Source organism: Tenrec ecaudatus, chromosome 1 (genome assembly GCF_050624435.1).
Source record: "Tenrec ecaudatus isolate mTenEca1 chromosome 1, mTenEca1.hap1, whole genome shotgun sequence".
In the NCBI taxonomy this organism is placed as follows: Eukaryota; Metazoa; Chordata; class Mammalia; order Afrosoricida; family Tenrecidae; genus Tenrec; species Tenrec ecaudatus.
Genome location: NC_134530.1, coordinates 21,897,779 through 21,920,548, shown reverse-complemented (window position 1 = coordinate 21,920,548; position 22,770 = coordinate 21,897,779). Strand labels below are relative to the sequence as shown.

The 22,770-nt window shown below is 51.7% G+C and overlaps 1 protein-coding gene across 1 annotated transcript in view; it reads right to left on the bottom strand.

Annotated features, from left to right (window-relative positions):
• TPM4 (tropomyosin 4) overlaps positions 1 to 8,490 on the bottom strand; it is a 33,169-nt gene extending 24,679 nt beyond the window's left edge. Inside the window, exons 1-2 of the mRNA XM_075548469.1 lie at positions 8,335 to 8,490; positions 180 to 305 (exon numbers count right to left, since the gene is read on the bottom strand). Coding sequence (XP_075404584.1) covers positions 180 to 305; positions 8,335 to 8,448 — 240 coding nt within the window. The 5' untranslated portion in view covers positions 8,449 to 8,490. The remainder of the gene's footprint in view (positions 1 to 179; positions 306 to 8,334) is intronic.
• Positions 8,491 to 22,770: the final 14,280 nt, after the last annotated feature.

Genomic DNA, 22,770 nt, shown 5'->3' with positions numbered 1-22,770 from the left:
GCGGGCCTGACGTCTGCACCGCTGGCCGCAGCTGCTGGAGAAGGCCCCGATTCGGGACATATTTGGAGAAAGCGCCAGGAAGGCTCCTCCTTTCCCTCGGGCATGCACGCCCTCCCGGCCGGACCCTGGTGACCCTGCCGCGCGCGCGTGCGCCTGCGCGCCCATTACTGCACACGTACGTCGGAGGCTTTCTTCTCGGTCAGCTCCAGCTTCTCCTGAGCATCCTTCAGGTCCTCCGAGTACTTGTCCAGCTCGTCCTCTGTCCCCTTCAGCTTCTTCTGGAGATGCGTCAGCTCCTCCTCCACCTGGGGACAGATGGGGGCATGGGTCAGCTCGGGGCCACTTCCCCGAGGTGCAGAGGTGGCCCGTGCATTCACTGCTCCTGGCCTGTAAAATAGGGGTGGCAGTAAACGTGTTGTTGGCAACTGCTTCTCCAGGGCTTCCAACTCCTGGCGACCTCAAGTGTGCAGGGTAGACCGGCATTCCCCAGAGCTTGCCAGGCCTTACTTCCTAGCTTCCTCTAGGTGGTTTTGAACTACCCACCTTTCATTTCATAGTCAAATACCCACCCATTGGCATGCCCTAGGGACTGTACATAGATTGTTAGTTCTTATAGTTAATCAAGCCAACTCCACTCACAGTGACTCTTGCTCCCTAAAGTTTTCTTGGCTGATTTTTTACGGAAGCAGCTCATGCTGTGTCGCCTCTCCTAAGGAGGCAGTGGGTGGGTTCCAACTAACAACCTTCCCCACAGCAACCGAGCACTTAGCTGTTGGGCTACCAGGTCTCCTTATAATAACCCCAGCACCCAAGGCCATCATAGTCACCCTATTGGGCAGACTAGAACTGCTCCCTCAGGTTCCCAAGACCATAAACATTTATCAAGGCAGAAAGCCTGCTCTTCCTGCTCTTTCTGTTTTCTTCCAAGCTGCTGGTGCATTCTAACTGCTGACTTTACCCGACCTTGGGGTCAGTAGGCCACTCTATGTCCAAAACCCAAGGCCCTGAAGTCAAGTTGATTCCAGCTCAGCGACCACACTCGGATTCAGTTGAATGGCTCAAAAGGCTTTTAAGGCTGTAAGTCTTTAGAGAAGCAGACTGCCCCATCTTTCTCTCTCAGAGCATCTGGTGGGTTTGAACACCCAACCTTTGGGTTAGTAGACAAGTGGATTTTAACCACTGTATTACCAGGACCCACAGTAGTATGTAGCCTTGAAATTGCTACCTGTTAACATTATCTTCAAGGTCCCTAGGTAGCACAGATGGTTTGTGCCCAACTGTCTGTCAACCTTTAGCAGTTCAACCTCACCCAGAAGTAATGTGGAAGAAAGACCTGACAATCTGTTTCCATAAAAACTCTATGGCGTAAAAGAAAAAAAACAAACTCTTGGAGGGAGGGGGAAAAAAAGAGGACCTGATGCAAAGGGCTTAAGTGGAGAGCAAATGCTTTGAGAATGATTGGGGCAGGGAATGTGCGAATGTGCTTTATACAATTGATGTATGTATATGTATGAATTGTGATAAGACTTGTATGAGCCCCTAATAAAATGTAAAAAAAGAAAAGAGGAGAAAAAAAAGAAAATGATTAGGGCAAAGAATGTGCAGATGTGCTTTATACAATTGATGTATGTATATGTATGGATTGTGATAAGAGTTGTATGAGCCCCTAATAAAATGTTTTTTAAAAAACTCTTTCAAATAGTTCACACTCCAGTGTAACATACATCATCACCATGAATTGTAACTGACTCAGTGATAGCTAACAACAGTAACAATATTAGTTTAAAAGTCTCCATCCTCCCTGCAGCTCTGGCCTGGGTGCCAGGGCTTCTTCCCTCTGCGTGTCTCTCATACCCTGGTGGTGTAGGGATTCCTCGTGGGCTGCTAACTGCAAGGTCGGTGGTACAAAACCACCAGCTGCTCCATGGAAAACAAGGCTTTCTATTCCCATAAAGAGTTAGTCTTGGAAACTCACAGAGCCCCTTCTACCGATCCTGTCAGCATCGATTTTCTGCCAGTGAGTTTGTTTGTTTTTTCATGTCCTTGTACAATTGAGAACTGCTTTTGGGCAGCGGATAGATGTTCCCACACATTTCCCAGAAAAATATGTTAAAGTTTGCATCCCAGTTTCAGGAATACACCCTCTTTATGACCCTGGGTTTAGTGGAAAAGGGGTCTCACCTGAGCCCGAACCCTCTCCCACTCCCATCCCCAGGCTCTCCCACTGTGGGCCCTCTCTTCTCTACACACACACACACAGCCAAAGAGATGATATAACCATATCCAGCTGCCATCGAGTCGATCCCGACTCACAGCGACCGTGTATAGGGTATTAAATCTTAATGGGAACAGATGGTTTCATCCGTCTCCCGAGGAATCACTAAGTGGATTTGACCCACTAACCTTGCAGTTAGTCCAACACTTCCCAGATTTTGGAACGCTCCCCATATGGAGCCCTGGTAGCAGAGTGGGCTATATGTTGGGGTGCTAACTACAAGGTCAGCAGTTCAAAAGCACTGGTAGCCCGGTGGGAGAAAGGTGACGCTTTCTACTCCTATAAGGATGTATAACCTCAGAAATTCACAGGGCTGTTCTACTCTGTCCTATAAGGTCACTCTGAGTCAGAATCAACTTGATGGCAGTGAGAGTTTGTTTTTTATAGGGGTGGGGGGAAGGCTCCCCATTGCCCTTTGGCATTGATTCTCAGATTCAAAACCAAACTCACTGCCATCAAGTCGACTGTGACTCAAGAGTGACCTTATAGGGCAGAGTAGGACATCCCTTGTGAATTTCTGAGTAGAAAGCTAAACGTTCTCCCTCGGCGCTAGTGGTGGCTTTGAACCGCTAACCTTACCGTTAGCAACCCAACATGCTGCAACCACTATGCTGCCGCCAGGGCTCCTTAATTCTCAGATGGTCTCAGCTAAATACTCCAAGGGGTATGGTGCTCAGAGCCCCAGTGGAGAACTTTGGGGACCTAGCTAAAAGTGATTCCGCCCCCACCCCAAAGTCCATGTTCCTTATAGGCGCTGGTGAAATCTGTTAAATTCTTGCACATTTGCCTGCATTTGAATAAAATGTCACTCCCCCCCCCCAGATGTTTCATCTTCTCTGTCGTCTCCAAGTCTGATCCACTACCCATTTCACCCTCCTTTGAGAACCCCTGGTGGCAGGCAGGTTAGGGGTTTGGCTGCTAACAGCAAGGTCCGCAGTTCAAAACCCATAAAGCCTTCCAGCCTCTGAAACCCACAGGAGCAGTTGTACCCTGCCCTATAGGGTCGCAGTGAGTTGGAATGGCCTGGATGACAGCGAGCTTAGAAGTTCAGCCCTGGGGGATACAGATTCCAGACCCCAGAACGCTCCATCCCTCCCAAGCCCCCACCTCACAGGTCAAGGGTCAGCTGAGGTAGGTGTGTGTGTGTGTGTGTGTGTGTGTGTGTGTGTGCAGTCAAGTTCAGCTCAGAGCTGGAGCCTGGCTCAACCCTGCTCTAGCTTGTCTGGTGGTTTGACCCCTGGTCCTCCAAGGTGGACAGGTCCTCAATCTTCCCCCTTCACTCTCCTCAGCTGGAGACCCAGAGAGGTGAGGCAACTTTCCCTAGATCACTCTGCATATCAGTGCCTGGCCCATCGCTCACCTCAGGCCTGCTCTCCTGCCCCCTTCCTTTCTTTCCTTGCTTCTTATCCTCCCTCCACCCCCCGAGGCCACTCCGCACCCCCTGTCCAAGGGCTGTGCCCTAAGGCCTGCAGCTCCCATTGCTGTAAACCAAGTTCTAGGTCTGGGTTGCACATTCATGTGAAATATGCAGAATGGGCCAGGTGCAATGTTCCGGGTTAAGGTACCAGTGCTGTGGGACTGTGCATGTATCAGTACAAATTCTTAAAAATGTACCTGCCTGGGCATCTTGTCCCTGCCAAGTGTCCTGAGCTAGAGGAGGGGGCACGAGTGGCAACCAGATGGGGATGGGGATTCAACTGAAGTTATGGAGGTGTCCTATGATGGTCCCTGGCTGAGGTGTTGTGGAGAGGGAGGGAGGACTGGCCGGTCACAAGGTCCCGAAGGCCACTCATCCTCTTGTTCCAGACTGTCCACGGTGGTCAAGGGAGGTGGCAGGGCCCAGCCAGGGAGAGAGTGAGGCATCTCAGACCACAATCTGAATCTACAAAGCCCGACACTGACATCCAGGCAGGGAGACTTGGAGCTGGCCTCCCCATCCCTCCTGGATCTTGTGCGTTTTTCTGGTCTGTTTCTGCAGAATGCAGCCTTCTCTGAACTCTGGCCTCACCCGGGACATGAGCCAGCCTTCTTACAGGTGGTCACAGGCCAGCTGACGCCTCTGGAGCCACCTGGCTTCCTCCCAGACCTGTGGGGTGTGGCAGTCACCTGGCACTGACTGGGTACCTGGCACAGCACGCAGAACCAGGAAGAGGGCGAGCAAAATGTTCAGTGTCAGCTGGAAAGGGTTTTGTATTGGTGTCTTGAAAACTTTTTTCAGCCTCATTTGGACAGGGGCACAGGGGTGAGAGAGGCCTGCGGAGCATTTTGAAGGTGCCCAAACTAAACGCATCGCCCTCTAGTCGATTCCAACTCCATGGCAACCCGGTGTATTTGGGGCTGGAAACCACAGAAATGGATTGCCAGGCCTTTCTTCTGTGGTGCTGCCAGGGAGCTTCAAGCTACCAACATTGACAACAGTCACCGTAAAGCCCCTGTGTGATAGCAGCGTACACTGAACCCCAGAAGGGGTGGGGCTTGCCCAAGGTCACGAAGATTAGGGAGCTGTTCCCCTGACAGACTGACTCCAGAGCCGGGTTTGTCTGAGCACTACACCTGCCATGTCCACTGCTCCCCACCTTCTGCTGAGATGGGGGTCTCCTACTCACCCTGGACACCTCAGCCCTCACACTCCCTGCCCTGAGAAGAGACCTCACTATTGTGCAGAGTTGCCCACTGCCCTCATTTTGGCTGTTGAGGCTGGGGCATCTGTGTGTCTGTCTGTCCTAACCTGGGCACTCTTCTGAGGTTGGGCCTGGGGCTCAGGTCACTCTGAGCCCCAGTATCAGCCAGCACAGGGCCAGGTCTGTCACAGCAGGAGCCGAGGGGAAGTTTGGGGAATGAATACATGCCCCACCCCAAATCCTTGGGTGGAAGTCCGCCAGGTATGAGGATAAGGAAGAGTGGCATGAATCAGGTTCCTGTCAGCGTCTGTCTGCATTCCAAGGGGGTGAAGAAGCTAGCCTGGAAGGCGGAGCCTGGGCCCGGTGCTGGGAGGTCAGGCCAGTCACCTTCCTTTGGACCTCAGTTTCTCCATCTATGAAATGGTCCGGAGGGAAGGGACCCAACCCCTTGGTCCCTGCAAATGGAGCCTTGGGGCAGGGCTGAGGCAGGATGTGGGGTCAAAGGCCAGGAGTGGCGGATGTCACTGCCCTGGGAGGGGAGCAGCAGGAAGGGAGGCTGTGGGCTTCCCTGTCCTGTTCTCACACTGCACAGGATATCACTGCTTGCCCTTGGGGCAGGCTGGCCTCTAGACCATGCTGCCTGCCCGCCATGTACATTGGGTCCTGGCTAGGCTGAGTCCTTGTTTCCTGAGAGATCTGGTGGCTTGTAGTGGTTCCGCATTGAGTTGCTAACTGCAAGGTCAGCGGTTTGGAACCCACAGCTGCACTGTGGAAAAGATAAGGCTTTCTGCTCCTGCCAAGAGTCACAGTCTTGGAAACCCACCGGGGCAGTTCTGCCCCATCCTTGAGGGTTGCTGTGAGTCCGAGTCTGGCCATCCGAGTCTGAGAGCCTTGCTTCTGAGCCAAGACTGCCAGGACTGGCCATCTTGGTTGGGGCTGGGATGTGGGGGTCTTGAGTTCCACGCTGGCTCTCAGAAGGCATCCTCTGCCCCCATTTCACAGATGAGAAAACTACGGGGCTCAGAGAATATGCCCCGAGTCAGGACTAGAGGTGGATCCAGCCAGGCTTTTAGCTCAATCGGCCTCAGTGGGCAGCCTTGTGACGGAGGAACGGACGGAAAAACAGCTGGAAAAGGCATCTCCGCGGTGACCCAGCTGGCTTTTGAGGAATATTTTCTTCCGTACACTTAGCTGGCTCGGGAAATCAAAGCCTATCAGCCACTCATACTTTAGTGAGAACGAGAGGCATAAACTTGCTTTCCTCAGAATCCCTGGCTGCGTGTTCCTCAGGGTGAGGGTGGCCCGATGAGGAAGGAAAAACTTTGGCTCCGGACCCATGGAGGAGGGGTTCAGGGAGGGGCTCTGGGAGCAGGGCTGGTGGCAGGCAGTGTTGGGGCGGGGCTGGCCTGTGTGGATGTGTCACAGGCACCTGGGCACCCCCAGGATCCTGGGGGTGGGGAGGCCTACTGGGGAGGTTGGGCGGGGCAGGAGATGGCCCCACATTGAGTGTGTGCTCACTCTGTGCCAGGCGCCAGGTGTGAAGTCAAGGGGTCCAGCTACACAGCCACCCCTAAGCCTCCCACTCTGCTGGGGAGGCAGCTGGGGTCAGGCCCCAAGCTCAGGGTCACCGCAGAGAGGTCCCTGGGACGGAGCTGTGATTTGTATGGGACCTGATTGAGGGTTGGCCTGGCACCGGACTGGGCTGGGTACTGGTGCCACAGTGTGCGTGTTCCCAGGTTTATCTGAGTTGGGCACACCTGAGGGCAGGGGGGTGGGGAGCCTGCAGGAAATAGGTTGCTGTGGGCGGGGCAGGACCCACTGCCTCCTCCCATGGCTGCTGCAGCTGCCTAGGCCCAGGATAGGTGACATCAGTTCAGCCGGGACTTCTGGCTGCTGCCGCTCCTCCATGAGCTCCCTGGAGAGCCTCATCCGCCAAAGCCCCTGACTCATCCACAAGCTCTGGGCCCAGGGACTGTGTGTGCTTCTGGGCCAGGAAGGTGTGGGGACCTGTCTACCTGCCCTCTGAGGGCCACCTCTGAGGACTACCTGCCTCTTCAACAGGGATGGAGAGTCACCCCCAGGGACAGCGAAAAGCTCTCAGGCCCACCCTCAGCTCTCCACCCACTTCGTCCCCAGGCCCCACCCTCCCGGACCCAGAGAATGCACCACAGCTCACAGACACTGCATCCATCACCCACATCCACCCCTTAGCCCCTCACACAGACGGGTCCACCCCAACACACGCTCACACCATGCATACACTCACTCACCATTGCTGAGAGACACATATACCTACCGCACACACACACCACCCCAACACACACGCTCACCCCATACCGAGAAAGACACACACACCTATCACCCAGACCACTCCAACCTACTCACACACACCATGCTGAAACACACACTCACCACACCCAAACCACCCCAACACACATGCTCCCCCGACACACAAACACCCCTAGCATAGACTCATTCACCCTGACATACAGGCCCTCATCGAACACGCACACACACATTTACCACACACAGATCTACTGCAACACACACTCACCCTGACACACAAACATCCTTACACGACAAGCTCCAACAGAAACCCATTCACCCTGACATACAATTGTCAAACACACACCCAGTCCAACACTCATCACATGTCACACACACTCACCCAACACACACGCTCCAACATGCATGCCAACCCTGACTACTGCACACCCAGATCAACACACACAAACACACACACGTCCAACTTGACACATAAACACCCTCACACACGGACCCCCCAACATAAACATATAACCATGACATGCACATGTACTCACACTTTGACACACACATACACACTCAGCTCCATCCCCCAAACAGGTGACATGTGCCCACAGAAACACACACCCCGTGTGCTGACACACTCACCCCCGACACATGTGTACCCCAACACCGCACCAACCCGGTCACTCCTGCTAACAGAAACACACTCCCCTGAGACACACACGCCCAACACCTGCCGTCATCAGCATTTACGGACCTTGACATGCACACGACACACCATGGCTTCCACACCACATTTGGTACAAACATGCGCACGGACCCAGCCTCTCCCTTCTGTACCAACCTGACACTCCGTCTCTGCTCACACATGTGCACACACTTTTTCACACCTGCACAGGCTCTCCCTGTCACCGCCACCCTCCGTCCGTCCTCTTCCCCTCCAGTTGACCACACACACCTACACTCACAAGCACACGAGGGTGCACAGTGCACGCACCTCCGGCCGGTCCGTCGCCGGCACACATGCCCGCCCACCACACTCTCCCCTTCCCATCCGGCGCCCACTGTCCCCACTGGTGGTGTGCCCAGCCTCTCTCCTGCCTGGTGGGTCCCCTCACTCTGGCCCCCAGCGCAGAGGGAGGTGGCCCGCGCCCGGCCGTCCCAGCGCACCTGCTTGTACTTGTCCTCGGCGGCCTTCTTGTCGGCCTCGGCCTGCTCGGCGCGGTCGATGGCGTTCTCCTTGTCCAGCTTCAGCATCTGCATCTTCTTCTTGATGGCCTCCATGGCTGCGGCGGGGCTGCGGGCCGAGTGTGAGGCGAGGCTGGAGGAGCGGCCTTTTAACCTCCGTGGGCGCCGCCTCCTGCCCCGCTGCCGGGCCAGCCGCCACTCGCCCGCCGGCCCGCCCGCCCTCACTGACTTGGCGGCTCACCGCCGCCCCGGCCCTCGCCTTATTTGGACTTAGGATTTTCTTCAAGGGGGGGAGAAAAAAGATGGAAAGGCCCAAGCCGTTTCCATTTTTAACCTGGTGACACAGTCCTGTGTGGGTGTGTGGGCCCCTGTGCCCCCTCCTCCTGCTCTCTGGGGGTGCCTCTAGGGATGGGGTCCCAGCTCCTGCCACCCCTCCCCGTGTCTCGCTGGGTCTCCCTCACCAACTTCTGGAGGGAGTCTGCCTCTGCCATCCTGAGTCTACCCCAGGAGGACAGTCTCTGCCTCTGTCTTTCTCTCCATTTCTCCGTGTCACTACGTCTCTGTGGGTCACTCGGGCTTCGTCTCCCTGTCTCGGTTTCTCTCAGTATCTTTCTGTGTATCTCTGTCTTCATCTTCTCTGTCTCTGTCTCCATCACTCGCTCTGTGTCTCTGTCTCCATCATCATCCTCTCTCTGTCTCTTGGTTTTTGCTTCTTAGACTCTCACTGTGTCCCTCTCTCCATTTCTGTGTCTCTCTCCATCCTCCTCCTCCTCTCTCTGTCTCTTGGTTTTTGCCTCTTAGACTCTCACTGTGTCTCTCTCTCCATCTCTGTGTCTCTGTCTCCATTATCATCATCATCATCATCATCCTCTCTCTGTCTCTTGGTTTTTGCCTTAGACTCTCATTGTGTGTGTCTCTCTCTCCATCTCTGTGGCTCTGTCATTTTCTATTTTCCTCTCTCTGTCTCCATCTCTCTCCCTCTCTGCCCCCCCCCCTTCAGGCTCCCTCCTGCTCTCTGCTCCCCCAGGCCTTTGTCTCGCTCCGTCTCCCTGCCTCCTGGGTCCCTTCCATGCCATTTGGGTCCCAGGGAGACAAAACCAGTCCACTGGTTGATCTGAGGAGCTCCCCCCACCTCTGCTCAGAACCAGCAGAGCCTCTGTGCACCCACAGGACACCAGCTTCTCCCCACCGCCCCCCACTCGTGGCTCCTCCTACCACAGGGCCTTTGCACATGCAGCCCCTCCGTCTGCAGTACCTGCAGTTCCCCGCCAGAGAAGCCTACACCAGAGAGGCCATTCACTGGCTTGTGTGCTCAGCAGATGCAGATGGTCTAGCGGCCGAGCCCTCAAGGGGTGCCCTGAAGACATTGGGAACGGCTGCTCTTGCTGTGGCGGTTACTGCTGTTGCCCTCAGCTGCCATCCAGTCAGTGCTGACCCATGGAGGCCCCCGGGCACAGCACTGGTATGCTGGACCCCACTGTCTCAGCCATTGAGACACCACCTCGGGGCGTCCATCACTGAACTGGACAATGTTCTGTGAGTTCCACAGGGAAGCATACCGCCAGACCTTTCCTCCTCGCCTGTCTGTCCTGAGAGCAGCTATGAGACCTGTCCACCAGGACCATGCCAGTGTTTGAAACACCAGTGCCGTGGCTTCAAGCATCATGGCACATACAAGCCACCACAGTACGACAGACCGACTGACAAACCCCAACCAAACTCACTGCCGTCCAGTCTCTGCCAACTGAGAGCGACCCTCTAGGACAGGCTGGAACTTCCCCTGTGAGTTTCCCAGACTAGTCCTTTATGGAGTAGAAAGCTCCATTTCTCTCCAGACTGATGGGCGGTGATTTATGATCTGTTGTTATTAAGTAATTGTGAATGACTGGAGGCTGTGACTCTTCCACAGGAAACCAGAAGATGCTCGTTAAATAAAATGAAGTCAAATAACATTTACACACACACACACACACACACACACACACACACTCTTTTCTGCCTAGAGAACTTCCACTGCAAGGTCCAAATCAGGTGACACCTTCTCTGAGCAGCTTTCCTGGTGCCCTGGGCCAGCATGAGGCCACAAGCTTCTATGTCCCTGTTGTTCTGCGGGAGGACACAGGGCCAGGCCACCATGCAGCGTCCCCAGCTCCCCCTGCCCCACCAGGCATCTTTGGGGTCCCCTCAATCAGCGCCCCTCCTCTTCATCATGAGATGTTCACCTCCATTGGTGCACAGGCTTAAACAAGTGCACACAGAACAGGCTGACCTCCTGCTTGCATGCCTCCCTCAGCACCCCTCCCCCGACATTGCCTTTAGACTCCGTTGCCTCTTGTGATAACAGAATAATTGCCTCCAAGAATGCCCATGAAGATGGAGAAGATGGAAGGATCCCACAGGGAGACGGCGTGGCCTGCCTGGAGCGCTCACCAAGCGCCTGGAGCTGGGCTAGCACTGCCCCCTCATGACACCCCATCCCCCTGCCCTGAATCCTAACCCGCTTGTCTTTATTCCCCTCAGCCAGATCAGAGGACCCCTCATGGTAAGCCCAGTGGTTACCTGTTGGGCTGCTATCCACATGGTCGTCAGTTCGTAACCACCAGCCACTCTTTGGGCGAAAGACGAGGCTTTCTAATCCCGAGTTACAGTCTCGGAAACTCACAAGGGCAGTTCTACCCTGTCCTCCAGGGTCCTTATGACTCGATTTGATGGCAATGACTTTGGCTTTTTTTTTTTTTGAGGTACAGATTGGGAAGTTGAGGCTCACCTGCCAGGCCACACGGCCAAGCAGGTCCAGGCAGCTCACCACCGCCTTTCTCTGTCTACACAGCTCAGAAACCAGCCCCTCCCCACTTTGTGAGTGGTCTTCTTAGTTGCCATGGAGCCAGTTTCCCCTTCTCAAAACTCAACTCGCTGCCACGGAGTTGGTTTCCACTCACAGGGAACCCTGGGGATGTAGTAGGTGTTGGGCTGCTAACTTCAAGGCCAGCAGTTCGAAACCACCAGCCGCTCAGAGGGAGAAAGATGAGGCTTCCCACTCCCGTGAAGCGTCATGGCCTTGGGAACCCACAGGGACAGTTCTACCCTGTCCTGCAGAGTCGCTCTGAATATGAGCTTCCTCTTACAGGGAACTTGTGGACACAGTGCCCAGGCCTGTGCCCACTCCATCATCATCGGCGTGCCTGCATCCGTTGATCATTCTGGCCCATCAGGAACGTCCCTCATCCCATGCATTCTCTTCTTCACCAAATACAGTGTCTTTTGCTAGCAGTTGGTCACTCCTGATGATGGGCTCCTGAGAAGGGGCACAAAGTCTCGATTTCTTGAGTCTACCGAGCCTTCTGGCTGGGTCCCTTTGAGACCCATTTGCTTGTTCTTTTGGCAGTTCACGGTATAGTCCACATTTTTCGCCAACACCATCATTTGAACCTAACTGTGCCTCTGTATTCCCTTTGCCCCATCAAGCATTTGAGGCAATTAAAAAGACCACGGCCTGGCCCAGCTGCACCCCAGTCCCTGTTTTGTAGATGGGGAAACCGAGGCACAGAGCAGTTTGCCCATGCTCACCCCAGCTTGTGAGTGGCAGAGCTGGGAGGTGATCCAGCTGCATCTACAGCAGGGTGAAGGGGGATCCTGTGAACCCCCTTCCCTGTGCCCCCCACCCCCTGACTGTCTCACTCTGGATCTGCAGAGGTCAGTCCTCACCTCTCCGGCTGCCCCCAGAGACCCTGGGTCAGCCTCACCACAGGTGCAGTGGCTAATTCCAGGTCTGACACCACTGTCTCCGGAAAGAGATCCCTCCCTCAGGAGTATCTGACTTGCTCCGTGGCCTTGTAGGGCAGACCCCGGTTCCTTGGCCTGGCCCCTTGCTCAGGGAGCTCCCGCAGTGGAATCTGATGCCCAGGGTGGAGGAGGCCAGACATGCGTCTTCTGTTGGGGCTGGGGGCCTCTGGTGCCCCAGGGACACCCCAGGAGTCCTAGCCAGGGCTGCAAGGGTTATCCAGATTTTCTGGCCCCTGGGGCTCTGGCCCAGCTGTCTAGGCTATGTGGCCTGCTACAGGGAACTGCCTTTTATAGCTCAGAGTGAGTGAGCTCCCAGTCTGTGCAGAACCTCCTCTTTGGGGGCTTCTGAGGACAGGAGAGAGGGCCCAGCACCTTTGGCACCGTTATGGCCACCAAAGCATGGTGAGACCCTGGGGCATTTGTGAGTGGACTCCCACCTAGCACTTAGTCCCCGGGTGGTGAATGTGGTGAAAGTGTTTGGCTGCTAACAAGTGGTTGGAGGTCAAGTCTACCAGAGGTGCCTCAGAGTAAAGGCCTGGTGCTCTGCTTCTGAAAAACTGACCATGAAACCCGTGTAAAGCAGAGATCGGCTCTGACATACGCATGTTTGCCACATGTCAGAGTCTGCTTGGTGACAACTGTTTGTTTGTTTGGGGTTCTTTTAGCCCATTGGGAGCCCAACGGTGATGCAAACATTGAACATGCGTGGATGTGAACTGAAAGGGTTGAAGGTTCAAGTCTACCCTGATGCACCTTGGAAGAATTTCCTGATCATCTACTTTTGCTTTCTGAAAAGTCAGTCCCTTTAAACCCATGGCCTTCAGTTCTAGACTCAACCATATGAGCTCACCAGGAGAGACAAGTGATGGGTTTGGGTTTCTTGTTCTCCCTCTTAGGAGTTCCTGGGGGCTGTTAATGGTGGACATACGCAGCTGCTAACTGCAAGATTTGGAGGTTCACATCCCCCCAGATGTGTCTTGGAAGAAAGGCCTGGCAATCTACTTCTGAAAAACCCCAAAACCAAAAACAACCCAGGCATGACTAATTCTACAGAGCACAGTTATCCTCTCACACAGGCTTGCTGTGAGTCAGCCCTGGCACCTTGGCACTGGATGGGTTCTGGCGACATCATGGAGGACGGACATGGCCCAGCCTGGTGGAGAACCAACTGGGTCTTAGACCAGATTTACCCCCCACGCAGACCCTGAGACCAAGATTTCAGGGCAAATAGCTTGTCCTTGGTGCCCCAGGAGACATGGGTTGGGGAGTGAGGTAGGGGCGTGTATTAGTTTTCTAGTTCTGATTTAACACTGATACCAGAAGGGGGTGGCGCTCAAAAACAGAGCTTTCTTCCCTCAAAGTTTAGGGGGTTAGGGGGTCCACACTCAGGATGCGGCTTCTGGTCGAGGTCTTCTTTGTCTGTGTTAGCCTCTGTGGTGGTGAGTTGCTCTCCGGACTCAGATCACGGCAGCCCCACGTGGGCAGAGGACAACCATGCTCGGGGAGCTTTCCCCGACTGGGACCTTTCAGAAGCAGAGCACCAGGCCTGTTTTCTGAGGCACCTCTGCATGGATTCAACCCACTGTCCAACCTTTCGGCTCGAACCCTCCCTGGTGGAGCTCATGGTTATGCGTTGGGCTGCTAACCAGCAGATCGGCAATTGGAAACCATGGGTCCGCCCCACAGGAGAAAGATGAAGTCTTCTAGCTCTGCAGAGTGTTACAGTCTCAGAAACCCACAGGGGCAGTTCGACTCTGTCTTCTAGGGTCACTTGGAAGTCAGTGAGGATTCCATGGAAGTGGCCTTAGTTTTGGGTTTTTTTGGCCAACCTGGTTCTATTTCAGCTTGTCTTGTGGGGCATCCAGCTGATTCTGACTCACCACACCCCCATGAACTAGACTAGAACTGCCCCAGGGAGGTTTGCTGGTGGTAGTCCCCATGGAACGGATCACCAGGTCTTTCTCCCGTGGAACTGCCCAGTGGGTTTGAACTGCCAACCTTTTGGTTAGCAGCAAGCACTGAACCATGATCAACTGAGGGCTTCTATTTCAGCTTCTCGTGGCTGAAACCCGACACGTTCCTAGACTTTCAGAGAGCACGCTCTTTTTTCTGGGTCTGCACGCACCTCTACGGCTGGGTGGCTCTTGGCATAGCTCAGAAATGATTAGGTCTTGAATCCAACCTATACCCGTGTGAACTCAACTGAGTGAGTTGGGTGCATTGGGTGCTTTAGGGACAGTAATTACATTGCGATAGACAACCTCCACCGAGCTGCTGTGAGTTGCTGTCTAGGTGGCTCCCACTCATGGTGGCCTTACACATAGTAGGGAGAGGGTTGCCCACTCTTGGCCCATCTTCGTGATCTTTGCTACCTGTGAGTCCATAGGGGTGGCCACAGTGCCAACTAATCTCATGGAAGCTTCCCCTCATTTTCACTGATCTGCTTTACCAAACGTGGTTGTCCTCTTTCTAGAGATTAACCTTTCCTGATGACCTGTCCACGGTGAGATGTAAGTCGACATTCCCATGTCTAAAGAGAATTCTGGCAGGACTTCCTGTCAGGTGACTCCTCGGTTCTTCTAGTGGACCACACCCTATTTAGTTTTCTTGCAGATGAGCCAAAATCAAACGGACGCATAGCGACCCTATAGGACAACGTAGAACTGCCCCCATGGGTTTCCAAGACTGTAACTCTTTACGAGAGTAGAAAGTTCTCTTTCTCCCGTGAAGCTGTGGTAGTTACATAATTTCTTGTCACTTTGAGTGTAGGGATGGTATTCAACCCAACAATCAGGTCAAAGCCCGATGGTTCTTCCTTGTGGATGTGACCTCCTCTTAAGGAGAGTCCTGAGAACCTCCCACCCTCTCTCTGCCTTCACTTTCCTGTTGACAAGTCATGCTGAGACCTGTGGGAGTCCTGGGGATGCGTCCACCGCCATTGGATCCACAAGCCTATTCACCCACCAGCCTGTGATCTTCCTGCATTTTGCATCATTGCTTGTGGCTGTGTGAGTTTGAAGAGGGATTTATGGACTAGTATTGGACTTAAGGACTTGATCTGGATTGGGCTGGGTTGTTTTCCTGATATATAACGTCGTCTTGATATAAAGCTTTCTCTTACACCTATATGAGTGTGTCTGGATTGGCTTCTCTAGTCAACCTGGCCTAGCACAGGAGCCACGGGTGATGTTGAACTACTGACTCTACAGTTTAGCAACCCAACTCTTAGCCCATTTTGCCTCTTGGTCTCCTCATTCTTTGCCAATACTATGAGCCAAATGCATAACTTCTTCTTCTCCGTCTTTCTTTTACATTGTCTAACTTTCACATGTGTTTGAGGCCACTGATTATGCCGTGGCTTGGGTCAGGGCATCTTAGCTTTCAGAGTGACTTCTTGGCTTTTGATCCAGAGGTACAGGAGGTAGGATTCCAATACTTTTTGTATGGGGGTGGGTTGGGGAGGGGGCCACAACGCTGTCCACCACAAGAAGGCAGCCAGTACAGCCTATTCCATGAAGCAAAATACCGCTCATCACTCTGGATCCCAATCTCTCAGGGTAAACTGGTCCTGATGATGCCCAGTGACCTGTGGCTTTGATGCCTCAATCCCCATCGTCCATCTTTGGTTTGATCTCTGGCTTGCCTTCTTGCTGATGGTCCACATCAGCTTCAGAAGCCTGGAGACACCTCTTCCTGCAGCAGGAAGGTTCTTGTGTTGGAGCAAGAAACCCACACAGTGTGCAAGCTGAGGGGCCCTGGGCAGGACCCCAAAGGTGCCAGCTCATAATGGAATATACAATTCATCTTAGGTGGCAGTCAGGGAGGGCTTCCCAGAGGAGGTGGTAATTGAGGTGAAGGCAACAAGATGATTGAAAGTTGGGGTGTGGGTGGTGGAGACAGACCCTCACCTGCCTAGGTGGGAGGGACTGAAAGGAGGTGAGGGGACCCTGAGGACAGAGAGAAGAGGGAATGTGGTGGGTGATGAGGTTGTAGATTTCAGATGACTGAGTAGGGTGTGGACTATTTCCCCATGAATGTGTCTCCTGGGTTAGGGGGAAAAGTGAGTGTGGTAGTTAGGCAGTTTCATGCCAACCTTATAAAAGAACGAAGGGGTGGAGTCTACCTGCCAATCAGGTCACAGCCCCTCTGTGGGGCATGGCCTTTTATGTGTATTCTGGAAACTTTCTCTCTCCCTCTCTCAGTTTAACATTCCTTTTGACAAGCCACATGGAGCCACGGTGATGGAGGCCAGAGCCCTGCGGTCTTCTTGCATTCAGCATTTTTGCATGTGCTGCATGAGTCTGAAGAGGGATTCATGGGCTAATATCAGACTTAGTGGGCTAATATTAAACTTATGGACTTGATCTGGACTGGACTGGGATGTTTTATTGATGCGTAATTACTTCTTGTTATAAGGTTCTCTCTCACACACGTATATGAGTGTCTGGATTTGTCTCTCTAGTCAACTTGAACTAACACCGTGAGTCTATCAAGCAGTGCTGGAAAAGAGCCAAGATGTTTTCAGCTTGCACCCTACGGAGTCTCTATGTTTTAATAATAAGATGACACTGTTGATAAAAGTGATGTTGTCTAAGAGTAAGCCAGAGGGTTTGGTGGATCAGCAGTGGACTCCTCGTCTTCCACCCAGGAGACCCAAGTTTGATTCCTGGTCAATACACCTTGTGTGCGGCCACTATTTGTCTGCTCGTGGAAGCTTGTATGTGGCTGTGATGCTGAACAGGTTTCCGCAGCGCTTCCAGGATAAGACAGACTAGGAAGAAAGGGTTGGCCTTGAGATCTACCTTTGAAAACCAGCCAATGGCAACCCTGTAATGACTATGGTCTGGGCCACAGTGGATCACGTGGTTGGCGCAGGACGGAGCACCGCTTTGTTGCGCTGTGAATGGGGTCACCAGGAGCTGGGACTGACTTGACATCAGCAAACAAGAAGAAGCAGCGTGATCCAGAGAGTTTCATGTGCCGTGGGCTCTTTCCCAGAATGCTGTTCACTGTGTACAAATGCCCAAGACTTGAACCTGCAGTTGGCTGATTCCCAGGGACCCCAAAACCATCCCTGCCCCAGCCTTGCTGCCATTTTTATTATGAATCACTGGAGAAAATAGCCTCTACGGAGAGAAATTATTTGCAAATCACACGTCTGATAAGGGATGAATATGCTGAATATAGTGTAGTGGTTACGAGATGGGCTGTGATCCGCATGGTTGGCAGTTTGAAACCACCAGCAGCTCCGCGGAAGAAAGACAGGACTTTCTCCTCTTGTAAATAGTTACCGTCTTGGAACCCCATAGGAGTCAGTATTGACTCAATAACAGTGAATTTGTTTTTACCCAGAAAATATCAAGATCCCGTATGACTCAATATAAAGACAAGCAAGCCAGTTGAAAATGGGCAACGGACTTGAACAGATACATGAAAAGATACTCTGTATCATTTATCCTCAGGGGGATGCGAACCCACACGACAGGGAGACGTCACGTCACACCCACTCTGGACTAATCTTAAGAAGCTGGAAAACAGCAGGTGCTGGCCGGAAGACAGACAGACTGGAACCCTCGTCCACTGCTAGTGGGGAGGCAAAATCACGTAGTCGCTGTGGACATGAGTTTGCGAGTCCTTCAAATGTTCAACATGGAAATGCCATGTGACCCAGCAATGGTATAGTCCCAAGGGAAGGAAAGGACAGCCTCGAACAGACGCTGGGCACCAGTGTTCCCCGCAGCAGTACTCACACCAGCCTAAAGGTGGAAACAGGCCCAGTGTCTATCAACAGTTGTTGGATAAACACACTGTCCAGACAATGGAGTATTATTTAGCTGTCGGGAGAAACGAAGTCCTGGGACATGTTATAACACGGAGGCATCTTGGAAATACTGTGCTCCGTGAAATAGACCAGACACAAAGGACACATATGATATGATCTCACTTACAGGAAATAAGGGCTATCCGTGTATCCATAGAGACAGCCCATAGTGGTTGCCAGGGGCTGGGGGAAGTGGGAAATGGGGTCGTTGCGTAAGGGGGACCGAGTTTCTGTTTGGGGTGGTGATACCATTTTGACATTAGTGGTGATGCTTGGACAGCATTGTGGGCACCATTCATGTCTCTGACTTGTACCACGTGAAAGTGGTAACAGTGGCAAGTTTTATGTTACAGACATCTTACTCCAATTCAAAGAAACTGTAAGTACCATTGGGGAAGGCACATGCCAGACTAGGGGAAGAGAGCAAAGATCCTCCAGTCCTCCGCAAACTTTCTCAGACGGACTCCGACCGGAATTTAGCCCATGAATGCAGAAAAACAGGCATGACCACAAGCTTTACAGCACCTCATGATAATTACGACTAATTATAGTCAACTCTGACATAGCTCTCAGTATGCCCGCACTGTCCTAAGTGCCTTGCACACCCAGACTCAGTTAATTTTCATAATAACTCTGTGAAGTAAGGACTATTATTATTTCTATTTTACAGAAGGAGGAACTAGGGCGGAGAGAAGCCAAGTCACTTTCCCAAGGCCATTCAATTAAGAAGGGGCAGAGCCAATATTCCAACTCCGGCTGTCTGACTCTAGAATCTACACACCGAATCTCACACCTCTGCTCAACTTGGAGCCCAGGACACTCCCACACAAAAGAGCCATTGCCTTCTGGGATATTGTGTTAGGCTCGGTTCTCGAGGGGCGCCAGGCCAGTAATGACTTATTTTTCTTACTAATAGTCATATATGCATATAAATTTATAAACTGTCTTACACAATTGTAGAAGGTGGTAAAGCCCAGTATTGGTTCAAGTCTGGGCATCAGAGATTAAGTGAGAGGCTGACCTGTGGCTGAGGGGACTGATGAACCAGGAAGGTCCACTAGGAAGACCACAGGCTGGTGGATGCAGCGGCAGATGAACCCAAAGGCAGTAGACTAGATGGTCGGTTATTGATGGCTCTCAGGGTCTGCAGACAATATGCGAGGTCTTTGGCTCAAATCCAAAGAACTGGAGGTCTGTGAGCCAGAGGCAGGACCCAGGGGCAGGAGGAAGCAAATACTCCAACAGATCTACTTATATAGGAATTAGGCCACGCCCTTGAGGAAACCTTATCAGGCATGGGGTCAGAGCAGGGGTGGGGGCTGCATTCCAGCCTAATCTCTTTACAACCAATTGGTTTCTCACAGCAGATTCCATTCTGGGGTTGATTACACTGTGTTAGGTCACAACATGGGGGATTACTAGGCCTTAGCTGCCAAACCACTGAGCATCCTGGCCCAGTTGACAAAAACCAGCCATCATGGATTTCAATGCCATTATCGGGGGAGAATTCTCTAAGCGTCTCTTGCATTCTGAGGGCTCTCAGGGGTGGCAGACAAGCAACCACTTGTCTGGCAGTTTGTCGTACTGAGGTGGCTTGTGTGTTGCTGGAAGCTAGATGACTGGTGCTTCCAATACCAGCAGTCGCCCATAGTGAACAGGTCTCAGTGAACCTTCCAGAATAAGAACAGACTACACGGAAGGAAGAGGCTGTCCACTTCTGAGGAATTAGCCCCCGACAACCTTATGGGGAGCATTGAAACACTGTCAGACTCTGAAAACCTCATGAGCAGAAGCAGAACATTGTCAGAATTAGTGTCCAAAAGACAGTGCCCCTCTGGTTGGGAGGCACTCAAAATACGGCTGAGGAAGAGCTGCCTTCTCAAAAGAAAGTCAGCCATAAAGACGGAAATAGAGCAGAGCCTGTCGAGTGAAGCCTTCAGGACCTTCATTTGCTGACGGGGCATGGTTCAGGGCAAGGAGAAACAACTGCAAAGATCTGCTGATGATCGGAACTTGGAATGTGCGAAATGCGAACTTAGGAAAGTTGGAAGTCGCCCCAAATGGAGCGGAATGCACAAAGACTGATATCTTAAGCATCGGTAAGCTGAAATGGCCTGTTAGGGACCATTTTGAATAAGAAAAATCACATTTCCCCCCCTTTTACTATGCTGGGGTTGACACAATCAAGAGGAATGGCGTTGCATTCATTGTCAAAAAGGATATTTCAAGAAGTGTGATGCTGCCAGTGATAGGATTACACCTAGCCACCTTCAAGGAAATCCAATCAATACAACTATTATTCAAACTTACGCACCACCACCAAAGGTAATTTTGAAGAAATAATCCTATCAATGACGTCAGCTGGAAACTGATCAAACATGCAATCAAGAGGCATTGATAAGTGCCGGTGATCGTAATGCAAGAATTGGAAGCAAGAAGTAACGATAGCTGACGGACACGGGCTTGGTGATAGGAATGAAGCTGGACATGGCACGATAGCATCTTCTTCATAGCAAATGCCTTTATTCCACAACACAAACACGAACCATGTCTGTCGACCTCTCCAGACGGAATACACACAAATCAAATGGATACATCAGTGGGAAGAAATGACGGAGAAGCTCAATATCAGCAGCTAAACCCAGACCGGTGGGTGACTGTGGAACGGACCATCAACTGCTCCTATGTAAGTTCAAGTTGAAGCTGAAGAAAATAAAAACAAGTCCATGAGAGTCAAAATACTATTTGGAGCATATCTTTCCCCTCCCCCTCCGCCAAACATTTGAGACCATCTCAAGAACAGATCGGATGCATTGAGCACTAATGACAGAAGGTTAGATGAGCTGTGGGAGGACATGAAGAACATATATCAAGAAAGGAAAATGTCATTAAGAAAATAGAGAAAATGGGTTGTGATAAGAGTTGTATGAGCCCCTAATAAAATGTTTAAAAAAAAAAACCAGAGAAGAAAGCAGAGATTAGGATGGATGCCAGAAGAGACTCTGAAACTTGCTCTTAATCATAGAGTAGCTAAGGACCAAGGAAGAAATGATGAAGCCAAAGAACTAAACAGAACATTCCAAAGGGCAGCTCAAGAAGACAAAATCAAATCTTACCAGGAACTGTGCAGAGGCCTAGAGTCAGAAAACCAAAAGGAAGAACACATTCAGCATATCCTACTCTGAAAGAACTCAAGAAAAAAATCCAAGCCTCAAGATACAATACTGAAAGATTCTTGAGGCAAAATATTGAACGACACAGAAGCATCAAAAGAAGATGGAAAAATACCCAAAAGAGCTAGTAGACATTCCACCATTTCAAGAGGTAGCAACTGAGCAAGAACCAATGGCCCGAAGGAAAAAGACCGAGCTGCACAGAAAGCAATCGCCAGAAACAAGGCTCTCGGAATGGATGGAATACCAATCGAAATGTCTCAATAAGCCGATGAAGAGCTGGAAGCTAAAAAAAAACTTTGTAAGACAGCTGCTTGGCCACTAACGGGAAGAAATGCCTATTTGTACTCATTCTGAAAGTTGAGCCCAAAGAATGCTCCAATTGTAGAATAAGATCATTGATATCACATGCAAATAAAACGTTGCATCCAACAATGGTTGCAGCAGTACGTTGACAGGGAGCAGCCCGGGGCTCAGTATTCTGAAGAGGACATGGGGTGAAGGATATTACTGCTGATGCCAGATGGATGTTGGTTGGAAGCAGAGCACACCAGAAAGATGCTCACTGTGTTTTATTGACTATACCAGCAATCGGCTGTGGGGACTGTAACAAACAATGGATGGCCTTGAGTAGAAAGGGAATTCAAGACCACCTCATTGTGCTCATGTGGGGCTCGTGCATGAATCATGAGTCAGTTATGTGAATAGAATGGGTGACTACTGTATGGTTTTAAATCAGGAAGGTGTGCATCCAGCTTGCCTCTTCTTGTCATGTGTATTCAATCTTCATGTTGAGGAAACAGAAGCGAGATTATATGAAGAATAATTCAGCAATCAGCATTGGAGGAAGGCTTCTAAGTAGCCTGCAATATGCAGATGACACAACCTTGCTTGCTGCCAGCGAGGAGGACTAGAAGCACTTGCTGATGAAGGTCAAGGACTGCAGCCTTCCATATGGATTACAACTCAATGCAAAGAAAACCCCAATCTGCAAACTGGACCAGTAGGTAACACCATGAAAAACGGAGAAAAAGATTGAAGTTGTTAAGGATTTCTTCTTGCTTGGATTCATGAGCAGGGCAATGTTACAAGGCTCTTTTCGGACTGCCAGTGGGTACTCCAAGAACATACTACCATACTGGGAATTTCCTCCCGAAGACACTGTGCTCCCAGCTCTGTGGGTCAGCAGAACTCAACTCCTCCAATGAAGTGCCCAGAGGCACCCCACTCCACAAGCCAGCTTCCTGCCCCAAAGCATTCAGCTTTACTTACTCTGTGGGCTGGGAAGACCACCTCTCTGCTTTATGCTTTGGTTCCTGGTTCTGCTGTTCCTCCTCTGCCATTCCTCCAGGGTCACGGCCGTCTCCTGTGCAGCTGTTCAATGGGCAGGGAACTCGGGGTCCAAAGGACCGCACTCTACTCTTGGCTCTCCCCTTCTTCCAGTGGTGAAAACCCTACTCCCCGCTTCTGAGATGGGTTTGTTTTATACCCCAGCAAATGGCAATCACAATCAACCTTGTTCACGGTCACTCACAGCTGAATTATAGAATTCAATCAGTATCTTCCCCACCTTCTTACCCAGATCCATCAGGAAAGTGAAGGTCGTTTGGTGGGCATAACAAAGGCTGTGGTTAGTGGAGT